General features: G+C 40.1%; 1 protein-coding gene across 1 annotated transcript in view; it reads left to right on the top strand.

Annotated features, from left to right (window-relative positions):
- LOC139300969 (netrin receptor UNC5D-like) overlaps positions 1-25,405 on the top strand; it is a 132,486-nt gene that overhangs the window by 83,258 nt on the left and 23,823 nt on the right. Inside the window, exons 3-5 of the mRNA XM_070924188.1 lie at positions 13,154-13,297; positions 13,520-13,623; positions 24,875-25,049. Of these exons, the coding sequence (XP_070780289.1) occupies positions 13,154-13,297; positions 13,520-13,623; positions 24,875-25,049 (423 nt within the window). The remainder of the gene's footprint in view (positions 1-13,153; positions 13,298-13,519; positions 13,624-24,874; positions 25,050-25,405) is intronic.

Raw genomic sequence — 25,405 nt, 5'->3', positions numbered from 1 at the left:
AAGATAAACTACAAGATTTACATGAAGCAGTGGCCCTCTGGCATGACATGAAAATATCTAGAGACGGTTACAGCTACTTTATTGGATGACGCCTCATAAGGAAAAAAAAAAAAAAGTGGAGAACAAAATGTCCCCAAATTAAAGCCAATATCAGTTGATTTGTAAGAACACTAGACATGGCCATCTTTTACAGCCCACACTTGGAGGTGGCTGCACACTCTGACAGCCCCCCTCTGGAAGCAGTATAGCTTCAAATGCTAACGTTATTATTGCTTAACACATCATTTGTGCACAGTGGAGATGTCCTTTGAAGCGTGGCATACTTTTTAAAATAAGTGATTCCACATCCCCCCTTTCAATCCAACATTAAATGAGCAGGAGTGTAAAATGTTTCCCATTTGAATGTTGCTTTCAGACGTTCCTCCATTACATATTTATTTGTTTTGTTCAGGTAAACTGTGATGGGTTTTTAAACTGAAATGGAAAATATAATGGCTAGTAGTAATATTGGCCATCATTTTAAGGCTTTGTGAAACAAGAATAATGCAAAACTCTCAAATACTTTCTAGTGAAATTGTGTTAAAATGTATAAAAAAATAATATCTTGCTTTTTCCAAAAGGCATGTTTGGTAAACAGAATACTAGAATCCCATTTATTATTGCTACAGGTTGAGGAAAATGATGACTGCTGCTTCGTCATTGGGTTTAGCAGGTCGATACCGATGTTGTGTCACATTTCAGAAACACCTTTTTTTCTGCATATAACTGCATTACATACATCTCTTCAGTATTCACTTGGTATAAAGTCATCTGCCTTTCTAAAGAATAAACTGCACCTTTTTCTCTGGCTGGCTCTAGGTATGGAGATGTTGGTAGTCCATCGCTTTGGTCCAGACTGAAATATCTCAATAATTATTCATTCATTCCTCAGAGGATTAACCCTGCTGACTCTGATGCCTCATTTTTTCATCTAGCACCATCGGCAGGTCGAAGTTTGCCCTCTTCCAGTGAAATATCTCAACATCTTCTGTACGAATTGGCACAAAACATGCGCATGCAGCCTGCAGATATTCATAAATGGTGAATCCTAATAACTTTTTTGAGCCCCTAACTTAATTTATTTATCTTTTATTAGACTTTCACATTTGTAGTTTTGAGTTAAATGTCTTGACAGCTATTGGATGGACTGCCATGAAGTTTGGTTCAGACATTCATGTTCCTCGCAGAATGACTTCATCTAAAGCCTTGACACTAATGACTTTCCCATCGGCCTCGGCTGTACTTTGTGCTACTTAGCAAATATTAGCCTGCTAACATGTTAAACTAACATGGTGAATACAGTTAGCATGACCTGCTGTCTTCAGCATGTTTCTCTCTCCTTTTCTCTTATTCATCTTCAGTCATTCATGAACTCCCTCTCCATTGCCTTTAGTCTTTCTCTCCTCATTTTCTCTTATCACTTACACACACACAAAGTCTCTAAGCCTAAATGCATCTACTAGTATTATAATATTGTGTGCTCTGGTTGAAACATCTAGAAAGGTGCCCTGCATGAGGATGTGAAGCTTTGCTGCATGGACATGGTTTAGTATTCACAGGTGAAGGATACAGAGGTATTCTCTGGACCTGACCAGGGATTTAGTGAGTGTTTCTGTCACCCACTGTGTCCATGTTACTGCTCAGGCTGTATACACAGGCAGATCAGATGTGGGCCAACATGCTCCATGCTGTGAAAATGAACATCTCGCCTCAGCTAAGACACTTCTGGCTGCTCATCCAGCTTCGTCTGTAGGAGGCAGTTGAGCAGCTGTATCTCAGTACAAGATATTATAGTCTGACTCAGGTGATAGACTGGCCCCTGGGTTCAGCGGCAAGCGGGGGGCTGTAGCTATTAAAGCAGTAAGCTGTGAATTAAATGCAGACAGACTCAACAACACATGCCCTAACATTGTTTGACCAGGGGGTCTGAGGCAGAGGACAGAGACCGTGTCTGTCCAGAGGCAGCTAACTCAGCTAGGGAGATAGATTTTACCTTTGTGTCTTAGCTCGGATGTGCCTTCCAGGAGAGTGGCAGACATGGATAAGAAATGTAGAAAATATCCATTGCAGATTCTTTGAATAGCTTCATCTGCTGTTGCCATTAGAATGAGAAGAGCTGGCACAATATGAGGTCTATTCCAACTGGATGATGATGTGTTTCTAGATCTGTAAGATGTCTAGCAGAGTAAAAAGATATTTTTAACACCATGTAATGACTAAATATTTCATACCTGCAACTCATCTTCTCTGCGAGCTAATCCTGACTGCTCAGCTTTACATGACAATGAGCAAGCATGAGCTGTATTTGTCTTGTGACAGAAAATTTAACACTGAAGGAAATGGGAGTTCTTTCCAATAATGGCAAATATATTCTTAGTTTCCAAACAAGTTTGTCCTTAAATAGAACTAGAAATGAGTGGATGATCAGGAGATGCACACAATGTCGGATGCATATTAGGTTTAAGCCTTATTATGCGTAAGACAGATACTTTAAAATGTTGTGATGCACCACAAATACAACCTTGCGCACTTGACAGCTGGCTGTTCTGGCCAGACCACATTTATTTAGAGCAGGATGCCACTATGCATGTAACTTAACTCTCACCACTCAGACAGCAACAAATACAGCCGTGTCAGATGTTGAAAGAATTGTCTTTTCTCGACTTGTGGTTTATGTATTTCCTACTGGAACTAAGACACTCACCATGAAGGTTAGTAGTTTAAAAAAAAAAAAAAAAAAAAAGCTCTGAGATGTCATTGTTTTTTGTCTTCAGATGCCTCTAAATGACTATTTCACTGTCATCTATTCAATTTACAATATAATTTCATGTCCTCTGAAGATTTAAACCAAACACTGTTGTCATGTATCACTGCAGGATAAAGTGTAGGTTGCAGAATCTCTAATGAATGTCCATTTGTTATCGTTATGCAGTTAGTATGAATAATATTGTTGTGCTATTCAAGCCATTAACCGGGCAATGGTGCGCTGTCAACCTGAAATATATTGCATCTATCAATAAATAAGTGTTTGTGTGAGATAAAAGAGGACACTGAATGTTGGACATCAACACAGTTTCTATCAGTTGGAGTTTATTAGATGTGTTGTCTTATGCTGTTTATTATTTATTTATAAAGTTGTTTGAAAGATGCAGATTATTACAGATTCATGACTGACGACTTTCACAGTCTACGACACAAACGTTAACAGCAGTGGGGCGATGTGCAGTGAGCAACATGTCCAGTGAAGACATAATATTGAATTTTGTGAGACGCATGAATCGGTTATGAGCACTGGGGAACCAAGAGGTAGATGAGACGATCAATACCTCTCTCATCTCCGTACGCTAAATATGAAGCTGCAGCCTGCTAACTTAGCTTAGCACAAAGACAGAATATTTCTTGGTCAGGACCAGTTGCCCGGCAACCAGCAGAGACTCCAGGAAGTTACTGGTCCCAACCAAGAAATAGTCTGTAGCATATCAATTTGTCATTTTTACACTTCCGTTTTTGTACAGCTTATAGAAACCAGATACGATGTTAATGAGATTTTGTTACCTTTGGACAGAGTCAGGCTAGCTGTTCCCCTGTTTCCAGTCTTTGCGCTAAGCTAAGCTAAGCTAAGCTGGTGGTAGCTTCAGATTTAGCGTACAGACATGAGTCGTATTGATCTTCTCTTCTAACTCTTGGCAAGAAAGCAAATAAGTGCATTTCCCAAAATGTCAAACCTTTCTTCAATCAGAATCAGAATCAGAATTCAAGAAAGCAAATAAGTGCATTTCCCAAAATGTCAAACCTTTCTTGAACACAGATTATGTGGCCATTATGAAAAAGCAAAGAGTCTTGAGAGGTCCAGATATTGTGGAGTAACAGGAAGAAGCTTTTTCAAAACTTTGAAACTGTGTGGTAACAGCTAAAGCAGACAGAGAGACAGAGGCATTAAACCTCTCAGCCGGTCTCATTACTGGCCTCATACCTTTTGAACAGCTGTGGCAATCAGAGTGGCATTTTGAAAATGGCTCACTAAAAGGAGAGGAGAGTTTCTCCAAGACGGAAAATAATGTTTGAATGATGCAGAGTTTGCAGACGTGCATATAATAAGGCACAACAAATCTGCTGCCAAAGGCAGATGGTGCAGCATTTAATGACGGATTGCGGAGATACTGAAAGTGCAGAGTTAATTCTGTCGTGTTTCCTGTGATATTGCAGTGATCTACTGTACCTAACCTACACACTCTGGAGTAGGCTTCAATAAAATGTGTACAATAACTATAGAAATAAATAATAGAAGCACTTTGTTATACGCATTTATATGATTGGATCAATGGAAAACTACATTTATAATTCTGCTGTATCACATCATATCACAGCTAAAAATGCATTTCAAGAACTAAAATGAAATGCCACTCTTTCCAGACAAAAAAGGAGGCCGTGACGCCCGGGAATATTGCCTGCTGGTAATCCAGTGTTTTTCGATGAGAGAAAGAGGAGGAGAAAGAGAGAACAAGAATGAGTGATAATGAGAACAGAGTGAACTTTTAAATTGTGTCAGTGTACTTCACTGTGAGCTCCTTGTGTCCGGTGAACCCACAGGACGTCACATAAAGTAGCACAACACCAACGGACCAGTTTGATGTGTGCAGACGTCTGTGCTCTGCAGGAACCTGGTGTTGTTTGCACATAAACACAGCGGATCACTGCGCACAGTGGCTCTGCCCAGTTCGGTACTTTTCAGATTGGAGGATGCAGAGTTATGACATATATCTGTCCTGCTGCCTTCAGGTGGTTGTAGGAATTTAATAAAGTAATAATAATTTTCAGTGATAAAGCACCTGTAGATGACAGATATTGGAATGTACCACCAATTCATTTTTTAACTTCCTGTGTTATTCTGAAATCACCTCGACTTGCTTGAGAGTGTTTAATTAAAACTGTTTATTTACAGTATTAGCATTGTTCCTGGAATTGTTGCACATTTCCTCCCAAGGATGTAGCATGTGCTCATTGTCAGAAACACCCAACTGCTGAGTGAGGTTGCACCAAAAACAAACACGGCTTTTGGACGTCTATTCTTACCACGTCAATGATCCAATTCACCAAAACACCAACACTTGTGCTGCCTCCTTTGAATGAAACTACAGAGCGACAGGTCCTGTGCCTCTCCTCGCACCTTTGTGCCAAACATGCTGGGAATGAAAATACCCAGAAGAAAAACACCAACCTGTCAAAGTTCTGCTCGTGATAGTCTTTGAGCTGCCGTGAAAGTCAGGCAGTTGGTGGACCAGCAAAAGATGGACCAAATAGCTTCCCCTAATATAGAAACAACACAGAAAATGGCTAAATATGCTAATAAATGACAAAACAGTCGAGCACTCAGCCAATCACATAATGCCGAAATAAACAACTGTAGTGGCTGAGTCCAAGTCAACCACCTACAAGTCAGAGATGTTCGGAACAACAGGAGAAAAAACAAGCTTCTTGAGACCAGACTCAAGTATAACAGCACTTTTCTGTATACGCGAAGAGTTGTTTCTTAATCTGTTCATCTTCTTGATGAAAGCCAATATCTACACCATGAGATGAGAAGTGGTCGGCTTCGGATCTATACCTAAAGTATCAATACTACTGCAAGTCTTATTTTGAGTATTAATACTCTAATAAAACCACGCTAAGAAGAACAGCCCAATAATTTGGTGGTAATGAAAATGTATTCAGAAGTAGTTATCACGGCTCTCTCCTACATAATAGCTAATTGGCAGCTTTTCTAAAAGTATCAGTATCGATATTGGTGACTCTGGCCCTGTAACTACTTTACCTCCAGTGGGTAATCAGGCTGCAGTTATAATGGATAAGACCTGTGATGTGTTTTTAAGACTGCAAATCACAAAAGTTCAATCATGACTGAAGTCAGGGATGCTTGTTGACATGTTCTATCTTCTAGCTTGCCTGTAATTGTTGTTTTTCATTGAAAGGCTTATTGCTGCAGTCCACATCTGTTGAGTCAGAGTGGGAATTTGAGTAAGTAAATGGGATTGAATTTACAGTATCTTATCAGTTTGAATGTATAAAGATATTTTTCCACCCATTTCAGAAGCAATTGCAAGTGTTCCTCGTGGTGGTTGCAATCTTCCCTGCGGGTATGCATAACTGTTTGAGCAAAATGTGTATTGTGTACACATGAGAGAGTGTTTTACCCGCCCAGACTGGATGAGCAAAGATAGTTTCATTCATTTAATTCAGTCATTAACGTTTGAGTGTGTGTGTGTGTGTGTGTGTGTGTGTGTGTGTGTGTGTGTGTGTGTGTGTGCCCTCGCTTTAGCACTAAAGGTAACTGGGCCAAACTGAACCATGAAATAGGAGGCTGATCAGGGCTGACAGTAATGGCCGCCCCACGTAAACACAGCTGTCTGTTGAGAACATATTCAAGTCCATATTCAAATTATATAGATATATTAGATTCCTGTCCAGCCTAATGCAAGACAACCTCTGAAACTTTATCCTGAGACTGAAAGTGAAATGCACCGTGGGAGAGAAAGGAAGAGTGAGAAGGAACTTTAACATCCTAAATACTTCATCCATTCCTTAACTACATTGCTGTGTCGCTGATCTGAAATCGTACATTTCTCATGTGCTTTCTTCAAATTCAGTACGAAGATCATCTTTTAACCAAAAGTTGCATTGATCAGCCTTCTGGACAACATGATTATTGCTGCACAGTAAAGTGTATCTTCAGATTCAGTGCAACAGTGTTATTTCCTCATCCCTTTGCTATTGCTAAGCCTTTTGATAAACCACACACAGACAAGGCTCAGCTGGATATTCTATGTAATCATCATACCCAGATTTTAACCTCCCTTCAGGAAGCTCACACCGATAAACTCCTTAGAGCGATTTTAGGAAGCTGTATTTAGTCTTTACAGACAATATATTTGTCAGTTCATTATTTATAGGGGAATATGATTGTCCTAAAATCCCAACGACAAAATAAAAGCCGGCAGTGGCTGTAAACTAAACACCGATTCCTTTGCAGCACCTTGCATACTCTGACCTACCACAGAAGACAACTTTATTTTTGTCTCTGTTGAAATGCTGTAAGAGGGGTAAGAGATGGAAATGAGTGATAGAACCCGGGAGATTATTGAAGGACAGAGTGAAAGAAGAGCAGGGAGGAAGGTGGAACAGAGGGGATATCTGTGCTTATACACATCAGCTGAAAGGATGATACCCTGATGGAGAGATAAGAGAAAGAGGGGATCAGGGAGAAAGAGTACATTGGAAACGGAGAGGGCGATGGGAGAGTGAAAGAGAGGCTGAAAATGGATACCACGTTGGTTGTCTCGCGAAAGAGAGGATAGCAGCTCCTGCAGATTCAGCGATGAAGAGATAGTGATTGAGGGAAAGCGCATGAATGCGGGGTGGGTAGAGGAAGTATGGATATCTATTCCCGTTGATGCTCTGTCAAAGACCGACTCCAGTGTTGTGTATTATGATCCTAGCTGGCTGAGAGATACCATCAACCAGGCATGAACTCAGGACAAAGAAAGAAAGGTGGGGACTGGTGAGGGAAAGTGAGATGCCTCGGAGTCTCTCAGTGTCACAAACTATTAGTTAAAGAAATGTAAGTGAAACAAATGAAGTGGCCCACAGAGTGAAACCTACTTGTGTATGCAAAACTTGCTCCTAATAAGCAGACACGCAGCTTTTGGATAAACATAAACAAGGCGACTGGAGGGGGGGATGACACAAATAAGGACTCGCAGCATTTTAATGGCTGAATTATCATGATTTTTTTATGCACGGAGTAATGCGTCCCTTTGGTTCCAGGATTAAGTATGACACACACAGCTGGGACCAGACTGAAGATGTTGCTGGGAGCATGTTCCGCTTGTCTAGCAGGGTTCGTCTGTGTCTGGCCCTCAGCCAACCCTCACAGCCCCCACATGCTGAGCCGCATGCCGCAATGTCACATCACACAAACATTGCCCCAAAGCTGAGTTCACATCAGACAGACGCTCTCCTAAAGCTATATCCATCCACCTCAACCCACAGCCCACGCCACGTCACCCACCATGCACACAGCCGCCTCGCGAGGATCCCTCAGACAAACAGAACTCTGAAAATCCCCATCCAACGTGGCCGTTAAGTACGACGGAGACATCCGGGACCTGATTGAGCTGAGCCGGACCAGCCGAGTTCTGCTGAGCTGCTTGGATCAGGAGTCACTTGTAGCTGGCACTGCCTGACTCCCTCTGGGCCTTTTCATAGACTCAGCCAAGGCGAAACAATGGGCCAAAGCCGGGAGAAATCACACCACAGGCCCTGTGCCAGACAGACCGAAAGAGAGACAGAGAAAGAAAGAGAACGAGAGCAACGTGGGATGATAAGCGTGCATCAGCCAATGGTATATCTCTTCCTGACTCCTTTTATAGAGGCTACATTAGAGACATATTAAAGGACATGATTGAAGGGACAAGTGGAAGCTGCTCCACCTCGAGGTTTGCTGTCAAGGCTTTGTGGCGCTCTGTCAAGAGCCACTGGCATGAGCCTGAAGGGAAGGCAGAGGGAGCGCAGCAGAAAGGAGGAAACAGGCGGCAAGGGACCGGCTCACGGGAAGGAGCCGAATGGATGTTTGTATTCCTGAATGCGGAGAATTGACCGCATGTCATCAACATGGCCGTGCAGTTATTGGATCATTTTTCTGACTCAGTGTCACCAAGCGTGATTCCAGGCTTGGAAAAGGGAATAAGCTCTGTGTGAGGGAACCTGGGCGTCAGAGTGTCTTTCTGAATTCTCTCCTTTGTTTATCTTGCCTAAAGCAGAAACACCATTGACCCTCACTCAAACAAACAATAGCCACAATTCCATGTGGGTGTATATTTATTACTAGTATATACATGTGGAGACATTCAAGCAAACTGAAATCAGCTTTTTTTTTTATTTCACCGTCGCATTGTTATATGAAATGGGCTGATATGGAGAGCATCATTTTTTTGTTTTCTTATTTCATTTTTGTGCAGAAGTCAGACATTTTCTCACTGTGTGCCAGAAAAAAAGAGCTTTTGGAGTGAATCTGCAGAGCTGTAGCTCACTCCACCCTCTATGAGTCAGTTTGTCTGCTTTCAGCATAAAACATTGCATCAGGAACAGTAGATTGTTGTTTATTCATTAGTTTCTTCTGTGTTCTTCATCATTAATAAAGATGAGGAGGTCTGAGTGTAAAAAAAAAAGACATTGTGAATTTAGAGACAACATGCCTAAACCCATTCCCCAGTCTCCTTAGTGCTTTAGGCTATTGTCACAATCAAGTAGTGAAATTTCTTGTCAAGAAGCGCTTACCGAAGTTTAGAGGTTACATCAAAGACAGATATGAAGGTGTGAGGTTGGTTATTTTTAACAGTTCTGTACAAGAATTTTTAATCCTAAATTGGCATTTTTAATAGTCTTCTCACAGAGCCCTTCAGGACCAAACCAGTTTTCCATATATTCATCCATTGCTCTGAGACAAAATGCACGCGCTGTATTTAATACAAATTATTGAGCTGAAGAAGAGGAAATTCAACCTTCAGTGAAGCACTAGACGCATTGTAGAGGTGCGACACCAAGCTACTGTCTGAATCTGTTCTACCATTCTTACTTCGCGTACGTACAAGTATAGCTGCCAACAAAATATACAACATATATGTGAATATCATACACCTAAAGCATAAAACGTGATTTGTATTTAAACCGCACTTTCAAAAACAATAAAGAAAGTCCAATCTGAGTCAAAATAAAAGCTGTGTAACTGTTGAGGGTCCGGGTGGAAATTAAATGGGTGGTAGCAGTGGGAAAACACGAGTCATAATTGCATTGGGCCTGATTTTTCTCTCTTTCTTTGTATATACAGTAGAATGGGAGGAGGCCCATGTGAATATTACATTGATTTGAAGTGTCTATGAAAAAAAAACTGAGATAGCTATTGGCAAAAACCTTAAAAGCGGTTTCTGCCATTTTGCATGCGCCCTTAAAACAGTCCCTAACTTTAGCTCGTCTACAGTCTAGTGCTTGTCAACACCTGTGGAACATCTGTCAAGATTTATCCTGCACTCTACAACTGATCTGGTGAAAACTGAGGAAGCGTTATTGTAGATGAACCCCACTGTCTGAATATTGAACTGTGCACCTCTGTGCTTTCTGCCAATAGCCTATTTGTTAAACCTGCATCATGCAGAGTCATGCTGCTTTGGCTTCTACTGCAGAAATTTCCATTCGCACAATCACCTGAGCTTATTCTGATACTGAAGAAAAGGTCTAAACATGATGTTGATGAGCCAAGATCTGAAGTTAATAAGATATAAGGTGAATGTATGGATGTTTATCTGACACGTCTGTGAAGAATTGTTAACGTCTCTGCTGCACTGAGCCCAAAAAGTTGAACTTCGGTAACATAATGACGTGTTTCTCGTGCATGTTTCTCATGATGTGATGACAAATTCGCCCCCTCGCTAGAGTAGTTAAATCTGCCTCACTCTCACTTAATCAGGCATGTTGATTAAGTCTCTAATTTGTAGCGGCGGAAAGGAGGAGTGCAGCGTGTGTGTGTGTATTGTACATACTATCAGTCAGTCATTGCAAAGGATTACAGTGTCTTCTGAGAACATTTCTGTTTTACATTACTTCATTAGGCTCCCTTTGATAACCTTTCATTTCACATTATTAGTTTTCATTTAATCCCGGCCCATGTCTAAGCTGCTGTCTGCAGTGTACGGCATGATGGCAAAAGCCTGTAGAGAGACAACTCCTCTACAAGTGTAGGGCTGCGTAATTAAGCAATAAGCCACGAGAGGCCGAGCTTTACAGTGATTTTTGAACAGCTGCTCTGAGATGTGTTGTTAGGCACGACTTGTTAGCTGTACTAAAAATCTGTGTAAAGCACAACCTTTATTGATTTACTGCCTTCATAAAACGGTACATTATTGTCATATGTTTTTAGAAATAGTAGATTTAAACCAATAAATAACAAGAAAAATATACTGCATTTTTATTATTTAAAGTTATAATCCTTTTAATACTACGTTATGGTCAACGTTTTTTTCAGAATAGCCATTTAATATATTTACATTCTGTGATTACCTTTCTATATAATTTTCATTGTTAGTGGTGGAGTCTGCCATTCCCGCAGGGACTTTAAAATTGCCAACCTACACTTTGTAATTCAGCGTTACTGTTTGTAATTTTATCTGATCGATATGAGCCTCATTATTAACTGTTAATTCAGCCGTGTCAGAGCTTTAATTTACTGCTAATGCAAAGCCAACATTTCCCCTTGTTGCTAGCACATTGAAAGCATTCATCTGGCGAAACACAGGGTGCCTTGCAAACGCATTGTATTTGTCACTGGAGTTAGCGCGTTTCTTTGGCAGCTGATCAATATTAATTATTGCAAGGAGTAACCAGCCACAGTTAGAGTTGCAGGCAATAGGCAGCATATGCTGGAAAAAGGCCAATTATTGATTCTTTTTTATCAAAACAATGTGAGTTTGTTTGGCTGCACTGTAATCAGATACACCACTCTGTTGTATTTTTGATATAATAGCTGTGTAATAAGTGTTCGCTGAAGTATTTAACATCACTTGCTGTTACCACCAGTAACCACCGGTGTCGCCAAATCAACCAGGACTTAAATCTTAAGAATTATAACTTTAACTTTACTTTAGCCATAAAATATAATTAGGTTATGGCATTTTTCTTTGTTCCAATGTATTTAATGTAAATCTTTTACAGTCGGCGTTGTGCAGTTGTGTTACTGATCAGAACTGAGGACAAATTCTGTGAGTTTTGCTCGCAAAACACAGTCTTCTGTTTATACAAAGAAAGAACAAAACATGCCTGGCTGTAATCGGCGATGCATGGAGTGAAGCTCAGTAGCTAGTTATAGTAGATAAGTTGAATCACACTGCTACTCCCACGTGTGACACCCACTACACAGTTATGCTCTGTTTACGCTTCTGCTTCTACTGTAGCTCACTGCAAACGCAACTGCATCACTGCAGTTCATATATGCCTTTTAATCAGCGTCACCTCCATGGCAGAGTCTACCCATCGGCTCCAATACTGGTTCTCTTTGAGGGGTTGGGTATTTGTTGTTGTCACTCCCCATTCCCCCTCTGTGCATTTTAATTGTATGCTGCTGGGAGTGATGAGGTTGGAGAGTTGACACCAAACATTAGCTGTTCATAACTCTGCATTCATTTATTAATACATCTATTCAAGTCGGCTGACTAAAGTTCAGGTTTTTAGACAGACATCACATATGTTGGTTGAAAGCTGCAATTTCCTAGATACCCAAAGAAAGCCACCCTATTATACGTAAATGGTCCAGGCCTGTCATCTTTTGTGCACAGTCCGGGCAAAATCGAAATACCAGGCTTTTAAATTCCCATCAGTTGTCTCAGAAAATGGTCGCCTCACGCATAGCTCATTATCACAGACAATATATAGATATTAACGAATGACCTGTGTGACAAGTTCTGCTGCAGAAATAGATTATTTGTATCTGTGTTCCCATGCAGTATTTAATTGCATTGTTTTGCCTCTCTTTTCTACCTTAAATTATAGCCCCTGCAAATGTTTTTCAAAAAAAAAAAAAAAAAAAAATGAGTGCCCACGCTCTCCCTTAAAACAAAATAATAGACTGGTGTGTTCCTCCTCTCAGTTAATGCCTCCACTGGAAAGCATTTAGTGTCACTTCTGTATAAATGGATTATGTTTTACAGATACTGAAAGAGGCTATGATGGCTCACCAGCAATTTCAAGTACAACCAGCATTTTGCATTGCTGGCCATCTGTTTTCCCAAAACTGAAGCTTTAACAAGGGTTTGCCAAAAGACCAGTAATGACATAGATATCTTTATTCGCAATGAAGTGGTTAAATACAAATACAACAAAATCCCTGAAATGTATTTGGTGTGACTAGCATTCTGTCCTCCTTCTCCTCCTGGCATCTGTTTACTGCTGATAATCCTATCAGATTCAAATTTCACTCATCAATCTGTCCGCACGAATCTTCATCTCTTTGATGGATCATTCCTGTGATATAATGAAAGCCGATCTATGCATTCAACCATCTCGTCTGCAGGGCTGAAGATCCGCGAGGTGATGATCAACGTCTCGCGTCAGCAGGTGGAGGACTTTCATGGCCCGGAGGATTACTGGTGTCTGTGTGTCGCCTGGAGTCACCTGGGAACCTCCAAGAGCCGCAAGGCAACTGTCCGGATCGCCTGTAAGCAACTTCCATGTCACTTTGATACCAGACTGACCTTATTCTCCCTGAAAAGGTTATTCTTCAAACTGGTGCCGTGATTTTGTAGAAGGGATCTTCTTTTTTTTTTTCCATGTATGTGTGATGGGAGAAGGTCACGCTTGAAACAAATTGCATTTTTTTGGTGCTCCTTAATGCTGTTGTAGTTGTTCTTTAATGCAAGCTGTTTATTCTCATCCCTAGACCTGAGGAAGAACTTTGAGCAGGACCCCCAAGGCACCGAGGTGCCTCTGAATGGCATGATTGTGTTGCACTGTCGTCCCCCAGAGGGAGTGCCTGTGGCTGAGGTGAGGGCTTCTTGTACATCAAACAAGCAGCGTTTTCTCCTGTGTTGCCTGGAGAGGAGCAGTCATCTGTCTGCTTTACTTGCACTGTAACTCTGTTTTCATGGTACAATGTTTTGTTGCTCTCCAGCCTCGGACACATTTTACGCTTTTCTCCTCTGTTTAGTATAAGCCGGCGCTGCAGTTGATGAGCTGAAGATGCCATTTGTTTAGTTTCTCGGGCTCGTACTGTTCAAGTCAGAGTGATCATTCGTATACTTGGAGTAATATCTAGGTTTCTTTGTTTGCTGTGTTCTCTAGTAAAAGGCTGTACGACTATGACTTATTTAGATGTCATGTATTCATTGCACTCTCACTATCATTCCCTCTCCCCCTGTTTATGTGTTTATGTGTGTCTGAAAGAGAGAGCCTGTCATTGGCATTTTAATTTTAACTATGAATATAAAATGAGGCTCTTGCGGACCGTCCTGTTGAGTGGTGTGTGTGTGTGTGTGTGTTGTGCTGCTCTCTGATGTTGTGTGCCTTCATGTGAAGGCTCAGTAGGCAGATATGTCAGTATCAAAGCCTGTGTGCCCAGGCATCTGAAGCTTTGCATTTACTTAAAGACACAGTCCGTGATCCATACGTAAACAAAATGACAGCCCGACCAGAAAATTTCAAAGCACAGGACCGGAACCCTGCTATTACTCCCAAAATGACAGACAGGTCTTTACATACACTGACAAATAAATTATTAATATTTCATGATGCTGATAGTTAAAGCTTTGTTTACATCAGAGATGTTTGTAAACGGCAGTAAAACACAGAAATGGTTGATTTTCATCTGTAAATCTGTCTTTTTAATCACATTCAGCACAATCAGAATGAGCTCTTTTCCAGCTCATTAGATTTGTTATGAAACAATGATGAGGGTAAACTTTGCTTCAGATCTTAAGTATTTCTCTATAACATTAATTATTCATGGGGAAATAAGCATAAAACAGAAACATCTTTGGGTGATATTTATTGAGGGTGTGTGTGTGTGTGTGTGTGTTAAAGCCCCTTAAACTAGCCAGACGTGATCAAGCCCGAAGACATCTGCAGACCTGGCAGGTAATCACTGCTAACGTCTGTAGACTGAGACATAAATATTATTTGATCACCTATTTTATCTTGTCTATTGGGTTTTCCATAAATTTGGAAGACCATATAAGAGGCGCTGCAACTCAACACTGTTCATCCGAAATTCAAGCTGAAAGTCAGCACTTGTGTGGGAATGTGTACCTGACATTTATATAGCCCAAACATTCTCTCCTGCTGGCTGTCATATTAATAAAACTTTGATCAAAAAAACAAATGTAAATTGGGGTTTTAAGACTCCTTAAAGATGACCATGGACTCCTTCAGCAGCACTCATAATGCACATAAAACTGTGTTTGTGCATTTTTATGTGTGTGTGTGTGTGTGTGTGTGTGTGATGAATGATTCAGCTCACACAAATGGAGCATCGGTGTACCACGAGTCTCCCCCATGCATTGTGGTCATCAAATAGGCAACTCCTCATGCATTCATTAATGTGACTCTGGCTAACAAAGAGAATGGTAATAGTAAATAATGCAGGGACAAATCCAGCTCCCTCTAGTTTGACTTGCACCAGGAAAAAAAAAAAAGATTCTCACATTCAGAGTTTGGGATGTGGCTGTACTTTTCTCTTTTCATGACTTTAGGCATTGCTGAGAGGTTAAAGCCTTTTTTTGTAACCAGCGCTGTGAAATTGGGCTCAGAGAGAAGCTGCTGCTCAGCTACAGTTTGAGTTTAAAGAATTGAGGTCATGATGCAGTGTGATTTGTTGAAATCTATTTGTATTCGGAGGCAAATTTATTTTGGTCATGACATTTATTTGAATCTTTCATGCTTTTGCAATTTGCAACGGATCCTGATGGAAATTAATACTTGTGATGTTGAAGAAATGCAAACAGTTAATTTTGGGAGCTGACAATAAGAGCTCTGTTCACAAGATGGAAATGAAATGAGTCCCAACTTTGCATGCTGTTTTAAGACATAAACGCTGTACAGCCGACTTTACAGTTGAAATCCCCTTATGTCGCTGCTCTCCTCATGTTCTCAGAGGGAACACTAACAGCGAGAGAGAGAGAGAAGAACTTTATCCGCATCTTACTGTAACTAAGCCACCCGGGACTTTACTGGGCTGCTGTGTTGGATGTTAATGAAAGTCAGAGAATGCCATATTATCTATCCCAGCAGTGATAGAGGCAATAATCTGTGCACGCTGTAAGTCCGACCACAGAGAACGTATCATAGTAAAACAGCTTAAGTCCGCTTCAGTTTATTGGTGACAAGAGTCAAGATGGCCAAATCTTTTCACTTTTTACGGACAGGGAGCCGTTTAGAATACAAATTATATTCACTTTAATACATTATTGACTCTGATTGGAGCATAATAATCACATAATCATTTTTCTTAAAGCTGAAATTAATTGTTGATATATGCTCAGTGTTTGTTTTTACTTGTATACTTATTTAGTCAAAAATGTGGTCACTTATTTATCTGCAGCGACAGCGCCCTCTACAGTAGTGTTCTTATTGCTGATGTCCGTGCTGGTAATTTCATTGGTGCAACAGGCTATCAATGGGGGGGGGGTAGTTAGCCATTGCATAGTCCCATCTGTGCTTTGAGCACTCCCATATGTTACTCTGTGTTCTGAAATAACAATGTGGCACAAAGACAACATTGCCAAGCTAGGCTACTTTCAGCAAGGATGCTAGTTAGCCTAGCTTGCTAGCTTCCAACTGTTGAATGTTGTAAAGGGACAGATGTCAAATCACTTTTAATAACTGGACTTAAGATTTTGTCGCCTCACAAAGCGACACTACACATCTCAGCTCAGCTCAGTCGTCGCCATGGCATATTATGATTGATTAAGGGCAGTAAGCCCAACCAATCAGTATAGGGACTGTTTGAACTTCCGAACCTTATAAAAACACATTTAAAATAGGTGTTGCAAATATGAATCGAAGCATGACTCTTGAACAACATGGCCCATTTTCAGGCATCAACTGATTTTGCGAGGTGTTTGTCACATCCAGGAAAGTGATTATTTTATCCGGCATGTTGGAAGGGTTCGTGTTAAAGTCTGACTTAAGGAGAAAACTGTCAAACATCTATTGTTCAGCCTACTTAAAGTGACATCCAAGCAAATCTATTAAGTCTTGCCTGCTCTTGACGAGTGAAGTGAAAATTGTGGCTGGCTTTGTATATGGCTAAAAGTTTAGTGGAGGGGGAGAAAAAAAGGTCTCCAATAACTTTAGAAAAAAACTGTTTTACAATCTTTAGCCCCACATTAACTCCCCAAGTATTCTTTACCAAGTGTAATTAATCATCAAGCCTCTCATCCAAAGTCATTTGGAGTACTTAAAATGTAATTATTCAGTGAGGAACATAACATTTCCAGAGATGGTGTGGAGATAAACCAAGGACAAAACAAGGGTTTAGCCACCCCCGCCTCTAGAATATGCTGCTGTCAGATTTGGAGGGCTCATTTGTTTAATGTGATTTCATGAAAGTCATTGTTGCATCGAGAGAAGGCCATACATGACTGAGGGAAGGCAGAGAGGGTGCAGGCATGAGGCAAGTGAAAGGAGGAGAGGGCGCTTGTTAATGAAACTCAACCTTAATTGAATCAGATGGAACAAAACCTACTGCAATGCTTTGTAATCGTCTCCGTGTCGCTTTCACTTCCCATTTAAATGATTGTAAATGTAGGTCATTACATTTGCTTTCAGAATAATTGAGTGTTTAGGCCTGATGCAGGGAGGAATCGGAATGACTTGAAGAAGACATACTTTTTTTTTGAAGATGATACCTTTCTGCACATAAACAGAGTGCTCCAGGCCTCTGGGTTCTCTCATCTCGATCTCTTCAAACAGCTTGAAGCTATCAGAAAAATGAAACTCTGCTGCATGGTTCATGGACCCCCCTGCTGACCATTTGATGCTGCTTTCAATATAAGTTCGTTTTAATTTGCTCTCTCTCTCTCTGTCTCGTCTGGCTGGAAATGAGCTGTTACGAAACAAGACAAAAGTTGCAGTGAAAACTTTGAGGGGGACACAGCGTGGAACAGTTTAAATTAGCTGCTGTTTAATGGTCAACGTAGTAGCCTTGACCAGCACACGGCCGTAAGGCCTGGTCAGCCGGGTTAGGTGTGGTGTATTTCAACACTGTTGGCTGCTATCTAAGTCGAACAAATTTGCCAATTAAGCAAATCCGTTTCCCGTCCTCCCCAGGCACTAGCTTATCAGGCTCATTTGAGACCGTCCTGTCCCTGCCTTCTCATCAGCATGTGCATCTCTCTATCGCTTCCCCCCCCGAAGGGGAGACTCCAGGACCGACACAGAATGCAAATCACACTCTGGGTTTATACACTTCCTGCAGCGAACACTGGAAAAGAGTAGAGGAGGGGCAGAGTGAGAGAGATAAATCAAAGCACAAACATGAGACGGACGATTATTTTAATTTTCTTCAGCGTAAGAATTCCCTGAGATAAGGGCCCCAAAAAACGAACCCTCACCACCAAACAGAATTCACATTTTTTCTACTCCTACGATCACAGCGAGACTAGAGGGATAATTCTGTGGTCAGTTACACAAAGGAAGATAACAACGGAGGCTGTTAAGTTAAGTTACACCTTTCTTCTTCTGTCGTCTATTTTTGCTTATCCCTTTGTGCTCACTGAGCTCATATGTCCTTTAGGACGTCTGCATAGTTTCCGGAGGAGGGAAACTGGTAACATTAGTATGAACTTTGCACTTCTTTAAACAAATGTTGACGTTATTTTCCCAGTACTTCATTACAATTCAAAAATAATACTTTTTCCATTAATTCGAGTGTTTGAAAAGTGATATCACTAAGGCAAAAAAAAACATATGGGATGGCAGCAGCCACTGCCGCCATTCTATAAATACATGTAAACACGGTTCGGTACGTTTGGAAGAGCAGGCACACATGCGATGAATTTGTTTTGATCACACATACATTTGAAAATGTCTATGAGAGACACACACAGGCTAGTTACACAAATTAAAAGCAATAAATATAAATATAATGCAAATAAAGACAAACAACAACAGTATTGCCACACTACAACACAGAGCCAATATTGGGAGCAGGGACAGAGAGTGTAAAATATTCACCGGTGTTGCAGAGAGGGTGAGTGAATGATCCTCAGTGATGATCAATACCGTAGTAATCGATACTTCATCACTCAAACACGGCTCACTTGTTATCGATACCAACTAAAAAGCATTGATCAGAAAGTTGTGTTTTTAAGTGTGGCAGACATTCTGGTGACCCAAGAATCCCAGAAGTCCAGACCACCAGCCGCCCCCCCCCCCCCTTCAGTCTGTTTTTGTAAACACAGCAGTTACTGATTGATTTAAGTAGATCTGTGAATATTTTTTATTATTTCTTATTACGAAATCTTTCTTGTTTAGTGTAAAAGTTTTAATTCACATTACATTTATTTTATATTACAGTGAAGTTGGGAAGGTTTTCTATTATTCATATTATTAGAGCCACATTATCATATATATAATACTTAATGTTAATATTCGTAATCTTTTAAAACAATAACTCAGGATTTTTCAGAAGACTACTGTAAATGTATGAGCTCAAAATGAGCCCTCTACTGTGGGCTGTATATAAACAATTTAATTAACTGTATTAACAATCTAGTAACTAAAGTAAATAAATGTTGTGGAGTAAAAAGTACTATATTTGCTTCTGAAATGTAGTGGAGTAGAGGTATAAAGTAGCTTAAATACAGTAAATGTGCTTAGTTATATTCCACCACACTGTATAAAAATACACTCAGGCAGGTTGGGATGAGCCTGCCAAAAAATCTTGCCCGCATCCTTGAATCTTCAATGACGAATGTTGGGGCAGAGTGGCATGTCAGAGAGCTTTACAGTGCATGCCAGCCACTTTGCAGTGGGTTGCCATAATAGCAGGCAAGTGGCACACACTCTTTTGGCAAATGGTGAAATAATGTGTGTTTCCACTATCCATTCATTGATGGCAGGCCACAGCAATCCCTGGCCTCATGTTAAGTATTAAGTATATAAGAGTGTTTTGTTGTCAGATAGTGAACAAATATGATTAAAAGGTTTTGATCATTAGCCATGATCTTGTCGCCTAGCATCATAATGGCATGTACTGTATCAGATGCCGCCGATGGGGCTTGTCAATATAGTATCAGGGCTTGAGCCGAGGTTTACAGTGAGATACAAAACAGCAACTTTAGGAGGAGGCAGGCTTGTCACAGAGGCCACTTTAGAGGAAGTACTAGCAGACAGCCACCTTACCCACCTGTCTGTACATATATACCTACTGTTTACACTGTACCTCCATGGAGAATGCAGCATAAAACCTTTCATGGTCAGCCTTAATTCAGTTAAGTCGGTTCCTGTTGTCAAGTATAATGAATTACAAAAGACACTAATGAGTAAAACATAATGCTGCACCCAGAGCTGGTTGAATGATAAGTGCTTACTTACTTTCCCGTGGTCCGTGTTACAGTAATAAAAAGTTTGATCGCTCACTTAGAAAGATACGAGCGGTATCATTTCAATGATCCTGATTTAAGACACTGGAAAACGTTATGGCGTTTCACAGATTCTTCACTGTTTCTTTACTGTCATTTATCGTTTATCCCACATTACCCGCAGGAGGTGGACAACCCTACACCCACAATATCGTATAATGCAATTCACTTCCTCTGCAAGGAAAGAACCATAATTAAGTTTATACGGTTTGGTTATTGTAGTCAGATAACTTTTGATTCAACTCAAGGGTAATAAGGTAATGTGTTGTATTATATCTTAAGATTATATCTGCTGCTTTGTTCGCCACCTTTAGCTAGAACACATGCAGGTCTGTGAGCAACACAAACTGAATGCACACCAATGACTTCGCACTTTCTGGTACATTGTGAATGTAAATAGACTGATCAATGAAAGATTGCTGCAAAATAGAGAGTAGTTGCACATTTATTCAGCTCATTATTTTTTACTTGCGATGGAAATTAGATTTGTCATTGAAAAAAGAATGCGTTAAATGTAATGCAGTGCAGCACGCCTCTGAATTCTTTTGCTTTAGGCAATGCATTTAGTTTTACTCTGTATTTCCTGAGGTGACATATTATCCACTAAATGTTGAGATATATTTAATTTAAAACATAATGGTTAAATCTTTGTACCTGTCAAGTTCAATTTTGGCTATACTTCCTTGCATCCCATCTGAATACGTGTCTTGAGAGAACAAAGGGTTGGGGGTTAATTTTCAATTCAGTGAATTCCCACACATTATATTTCTCCATCACACTTGTTTATAGCTGCCTGCTGCCTGCAGGAAAATAGTTCTTTAGTTTTAGTTGTTGTGGGGATTTGTTTTTAATGAATTGAAGCGTATTTTCAGCTAATTTGATATCATACATTAATACACTGAGTAGACATACAGCAGCAATATGTGTTTGAATTGATCTTCAGTGATTGTAGTTGCAAAACTGACCTCCCAACACTGACCTTGTTTAATTATATAACTTCTTATCTAATAGTTGTTGACCAATAGCTTCATCGCCATTTAATGAATGTGACCTTTTCTCACATCATAACAACACATGCAGTTGAGTAAAAATAGCCTGCGTTTTATTGAGAGTGAAGATATAAAAGTAAAGACTGGAGCTGCAGCTTGAATCTTCCTCTAAATGTAATTTGTTGCTCGTACGACGCCAGATAACCTGTCGGGTCAGTTCAGAAAGTCAGCTGTTGGTTCATTATCTGCACAGCTTCTAAAGACTTGGTTTGTCACAATGTCAGCCAATTCCTACTATCACATTTTCCTTGTCTGCTTGTTTCCCCTGCTGTGTACTAACTCTGCTGCCGTTTCAGATCCCTGCCACTCCCACCTGCCCTGCAGTAACCCCCGTGTTCCCACCATTCCCCATTAGCCTTATAGCATGCATACCGGCCCACTTCCATCTCCATTTATTCCCAGCCAGATCGTCTATTATGCTTCTGCCTTAGTGGTCCAGCCATTTTCTCTGCCTGCCTGAGTTTTGCCTGTTATGACCCCCTGCCTGCCTTTTGGACACCTGCTTGCTACCCTGATCCGCTATTTGATAAGTTTGCCTCATCTCTCCATGCCTGCCTGTTTTCGACCTTGAGTAAATGTGAACTTTTTATCTTGCTGGCCTGGTCTCAGAGTTGTGCTTTTTGGTTCAAACCTGTTTTTACTGAGCCTTTACAATCGTCTCTCTGTGACATTAGAGATGCCTTTGAGAGAAAATCTCTTCAAATACTGCAGACAATACACAGGCTATGTATAATGTGACCCTGGTAAAAACAACAGAGCTCACCTCTGTCAAGCTCTCATGAAAGAGGCTGCGGTATTTGCAGAGAAGGTGATAAAGCACACACCTCCTACTTGTCAAGGTTAATTCAGTACTTTCCAGATACTAAATGGGGCAGCAGTTGGTTACAGATCTTTGAACATTCAGGAAGAACAACTGTGTATCAGACTTTCTTCTATATTTATAATACTACAGCATAAGAACTCTCTAGATAGATAGATAGATAGATAGATAGATAGATAGATAGATAGACAGATTGAAAAAGAATAAGAGTTCGTCAGGACTTGAAGCAAAATACAAGATTATAATGTGATTGCATAAATAATCCTTGTAATAATAATTGTATGATGAAACCACAAGATAAGAGTGAATTTTGTATGATTAAAATAGAAATTTGCTCTATTTTTCCACCGTGGAAGGTTGAAACTGACTGCTCCCATAATTGAGTAGATTGATGGTAGCAGCTGTGGAGACTGTAATACAACACAGGACAGCAACACAGGGGTTGATTAGACGTTGACGGTGTGAAATGGGGAAAGGCAAAAATATAAAGACAAGGATTGATAGAATGACCGATGCAGCCCACCAGTGTGGTTGGTTGGTTTGTCTTGAAAGCTGTGCAGCCAAATGATGAAAAAAGTTAAATTAAAGGCACATGATGAAAGACTTCTTGGACCATCAAAAGGAGCAAAAAAAACGTTTGTGACAACATGACTCCTGATTTATTGATTTCCCGGCTCAATTTTTTCATCCAGGGTGCTTCGAAAGAGCAAAGCAATCTCTGAGTTTGTTGGCTGGGGTTATATTCCCTTGGCAAATGGACACTCTCCACAAAACACACACACACACACACGTCCAAACACACTGGAGTACAACCCCCGTGCACAAACACATGGAGTTCCCGGTGGGGTGGAGTTTTTAATCCTCAAATACACTGCCATAAATCAAACCCCACTCCCTCATGCCCCAGCTCGTCTCTCCCAATGAAAAGCTCAAGCCAGTGGCACATTAATAGCAATTTACAGGGCCAGTCATGCGGGAAGAGGAGCATCAACAGAGCGTCCTTTATTTTGTAGTTCCTTATTACTTTGACTCACTACACTGCTACTGAATTGGTAACGATACAAGATGTGACCCACCTACTGCATTTTTTCCAAATCAAGAGTGTAAGGACAGAGGGAGTTGTATGCTGTACAGATTGTGAAGCCCCTTGAGGCAAGTTTGTGATATATGATATTGGGCTGGTATAGATAAATTGACATAAATTGATAAACTGATCACTGAATACTGACACTTGCATTACGACTGTGTATAATTCTACCTTCATTTAACATTACTGAAACATAACATAACATGTAAAATATACAACTGCAACAAATATATAAACGCCTTTCTATACTCTTATCCATCTAGATATGTCTTATACTGTAGTCTTATAAATATGGAGTAAAGTCTGGTACACAGTTGAAATAGTGAGCTAGAAGTAATGGATAAGGCAGTTTCTATAGTTAGCTAAAACTAATAATTTAGCTTAAACAGTTCAAATAATTAGCTAAAAGTAGGCTAATGATTAACATTAAACAGTTGGTAATTTATAAACAGTTGAAACAGAATGCTAGCCTCAGTAAAAGTAATGGATAAATGGTTGAAATAGTTAGCTAGATAAAGGTTAGCTGATGGTTAAAGGTGGAAATAGTTAGCTGAAAGTAGTAGAACAGAGATCGAATGCTAGCTACCGTAAAAGTAATTGATAAACGGAAGTTAGCTAGCGAAAGATAGGCTGAGAATTAACAGTTGAAAGTTTAGTTAACCCTAGCTAAAAGTATGCTGACAGTTAGCTAGCTGTTGAAATAGTTAGCTAAAGGTAATTGATAAACAGTTAGAATAGAATGCTAGCTACAGTCAAAGTGATGGATAAACGGCTGAAATAGTTGGCTAGCTAAAAGTATGCTGGCAGTTAGCTAGCTGTTGAAATAGTTAGCTAAAGGTAATTGATAAACAGTTAGAATAGAATGCTAGCTACAGTCAAAGTGATGGATAAACGGCTGAAATAGTTGGCTAGCTAAAAGTATGCTGACGGTCAGCTAGCTGTTGAAATAGTTAGCTAAAGGTAATTGATAAACAGTTAGAATAGAATGCTAGCTACAGTCAAAGTGATGGATAAACGGCTGAAATAGTTGGCTAGCTAAAAGTATGCTGACAGTTAGCTAGCTGTTGAAATAGTTAACTAAAGGTAATTGATAAACAGTTAGAATAGAATGCTAGCTACAGTCAAAGTGATGGATAAACGGCTGAAATAGTTGGCTAGCTAACAACGATGCTGACGGTTAACTGCAGTTAGCTAAAAGTAATTGATAGCTAAACGGTTGTAATAGAATGCTAGCTGCAGTTACAGTTGAAGTAGTAATAGAAATATTTTAACAGTGTCCACTTTTATGTAATTAATGTTAAATAACATCCACTTTAGAATCCATCCATGAACATATTTTCGAACTGAAATACAAATACAAGTTCACAAATTCACCCAACATACAAATAAACATGTTACAAACAAACTGTTATTATGAGAGACTGCTGAATATTCAGTGTTAAGGAATCACACTTTCCTCACATCATGTCTGTTATGACGGGCTACACACTCTCACTACTGCAGATGTCAGTAAGTCATTATAACCTGAAACTATGATAAAAGAAAAATATATTCTATATCAGACCACAGAAAAGTCACTTACAGCATATGGTCTATTTTAGCACTGATCAGATCATTTCATCTGTCTCATCTTTGAATGTGTTTGTGTCTACATGAAAGCCTTTAGCCTGATGAGTGACTCATTTACTCTGTTTTTCAGGTGGAGTGGCTGAAAAATGAAGAGCCTCTCAGCTCTGAAGGTGTCATTGATACAAGAGGTGACCATAATCTCATCATCTCAGAAGCCCGTCTCTCTGATTCTGGAAACTATACCTGCGTTGCCAGCAACATTGTGGCCAAGAGACGCAGTGCAACCGCCACTGTTGTAGTCTACGGTAAGATATCAAATCCCAGATATATTTTTTCTTATTTTTCAATAGAGATCTGGTATAATTCTTTAGGTTTGTAGCACATGTGATCAAAACAATGTCAAACAGCTTTCTTGTCTTCATCAAAACATCAATTTTCACCACAGAAGTAGGCTGTCAGATTGTCACCATAAGCAAATTCCCCAAAGTCATTAATACAAAAAGCACTGCTCAACCACAGCGTGTGGTCCTTTTTCACACAAGAGTCTAATTAACAGGTAATGGGCAAGTGATCCCTCATGTGTGAAAACAAGGAGACACAGGCACAATATTTACAAGAACTCAATTATTAATGGTGGGAAAGGCAGTGACGTGGGCTGTCA

The sequence above is a fragment of the Enoplosus armatus genome, chromosome 18 (assembly GCF_043641665.1).
Source record: "Enoplosus armatus isolate fEnoArm2 chromosome 18, fEnoArm2.hap1, whole genome shotgun sequence".
Taxonomy (NCBI): Eukaryota; Metazoa; Chordata; class Actinopteri; order Centrarchiformes; family Enoplosidae; genus Enoplosus; species Enoplosus armatus.
Note: the sequence above shows the minus strand (reverse complement) of the source record. Positions and strands in the feature narration are given on the sequence as shown.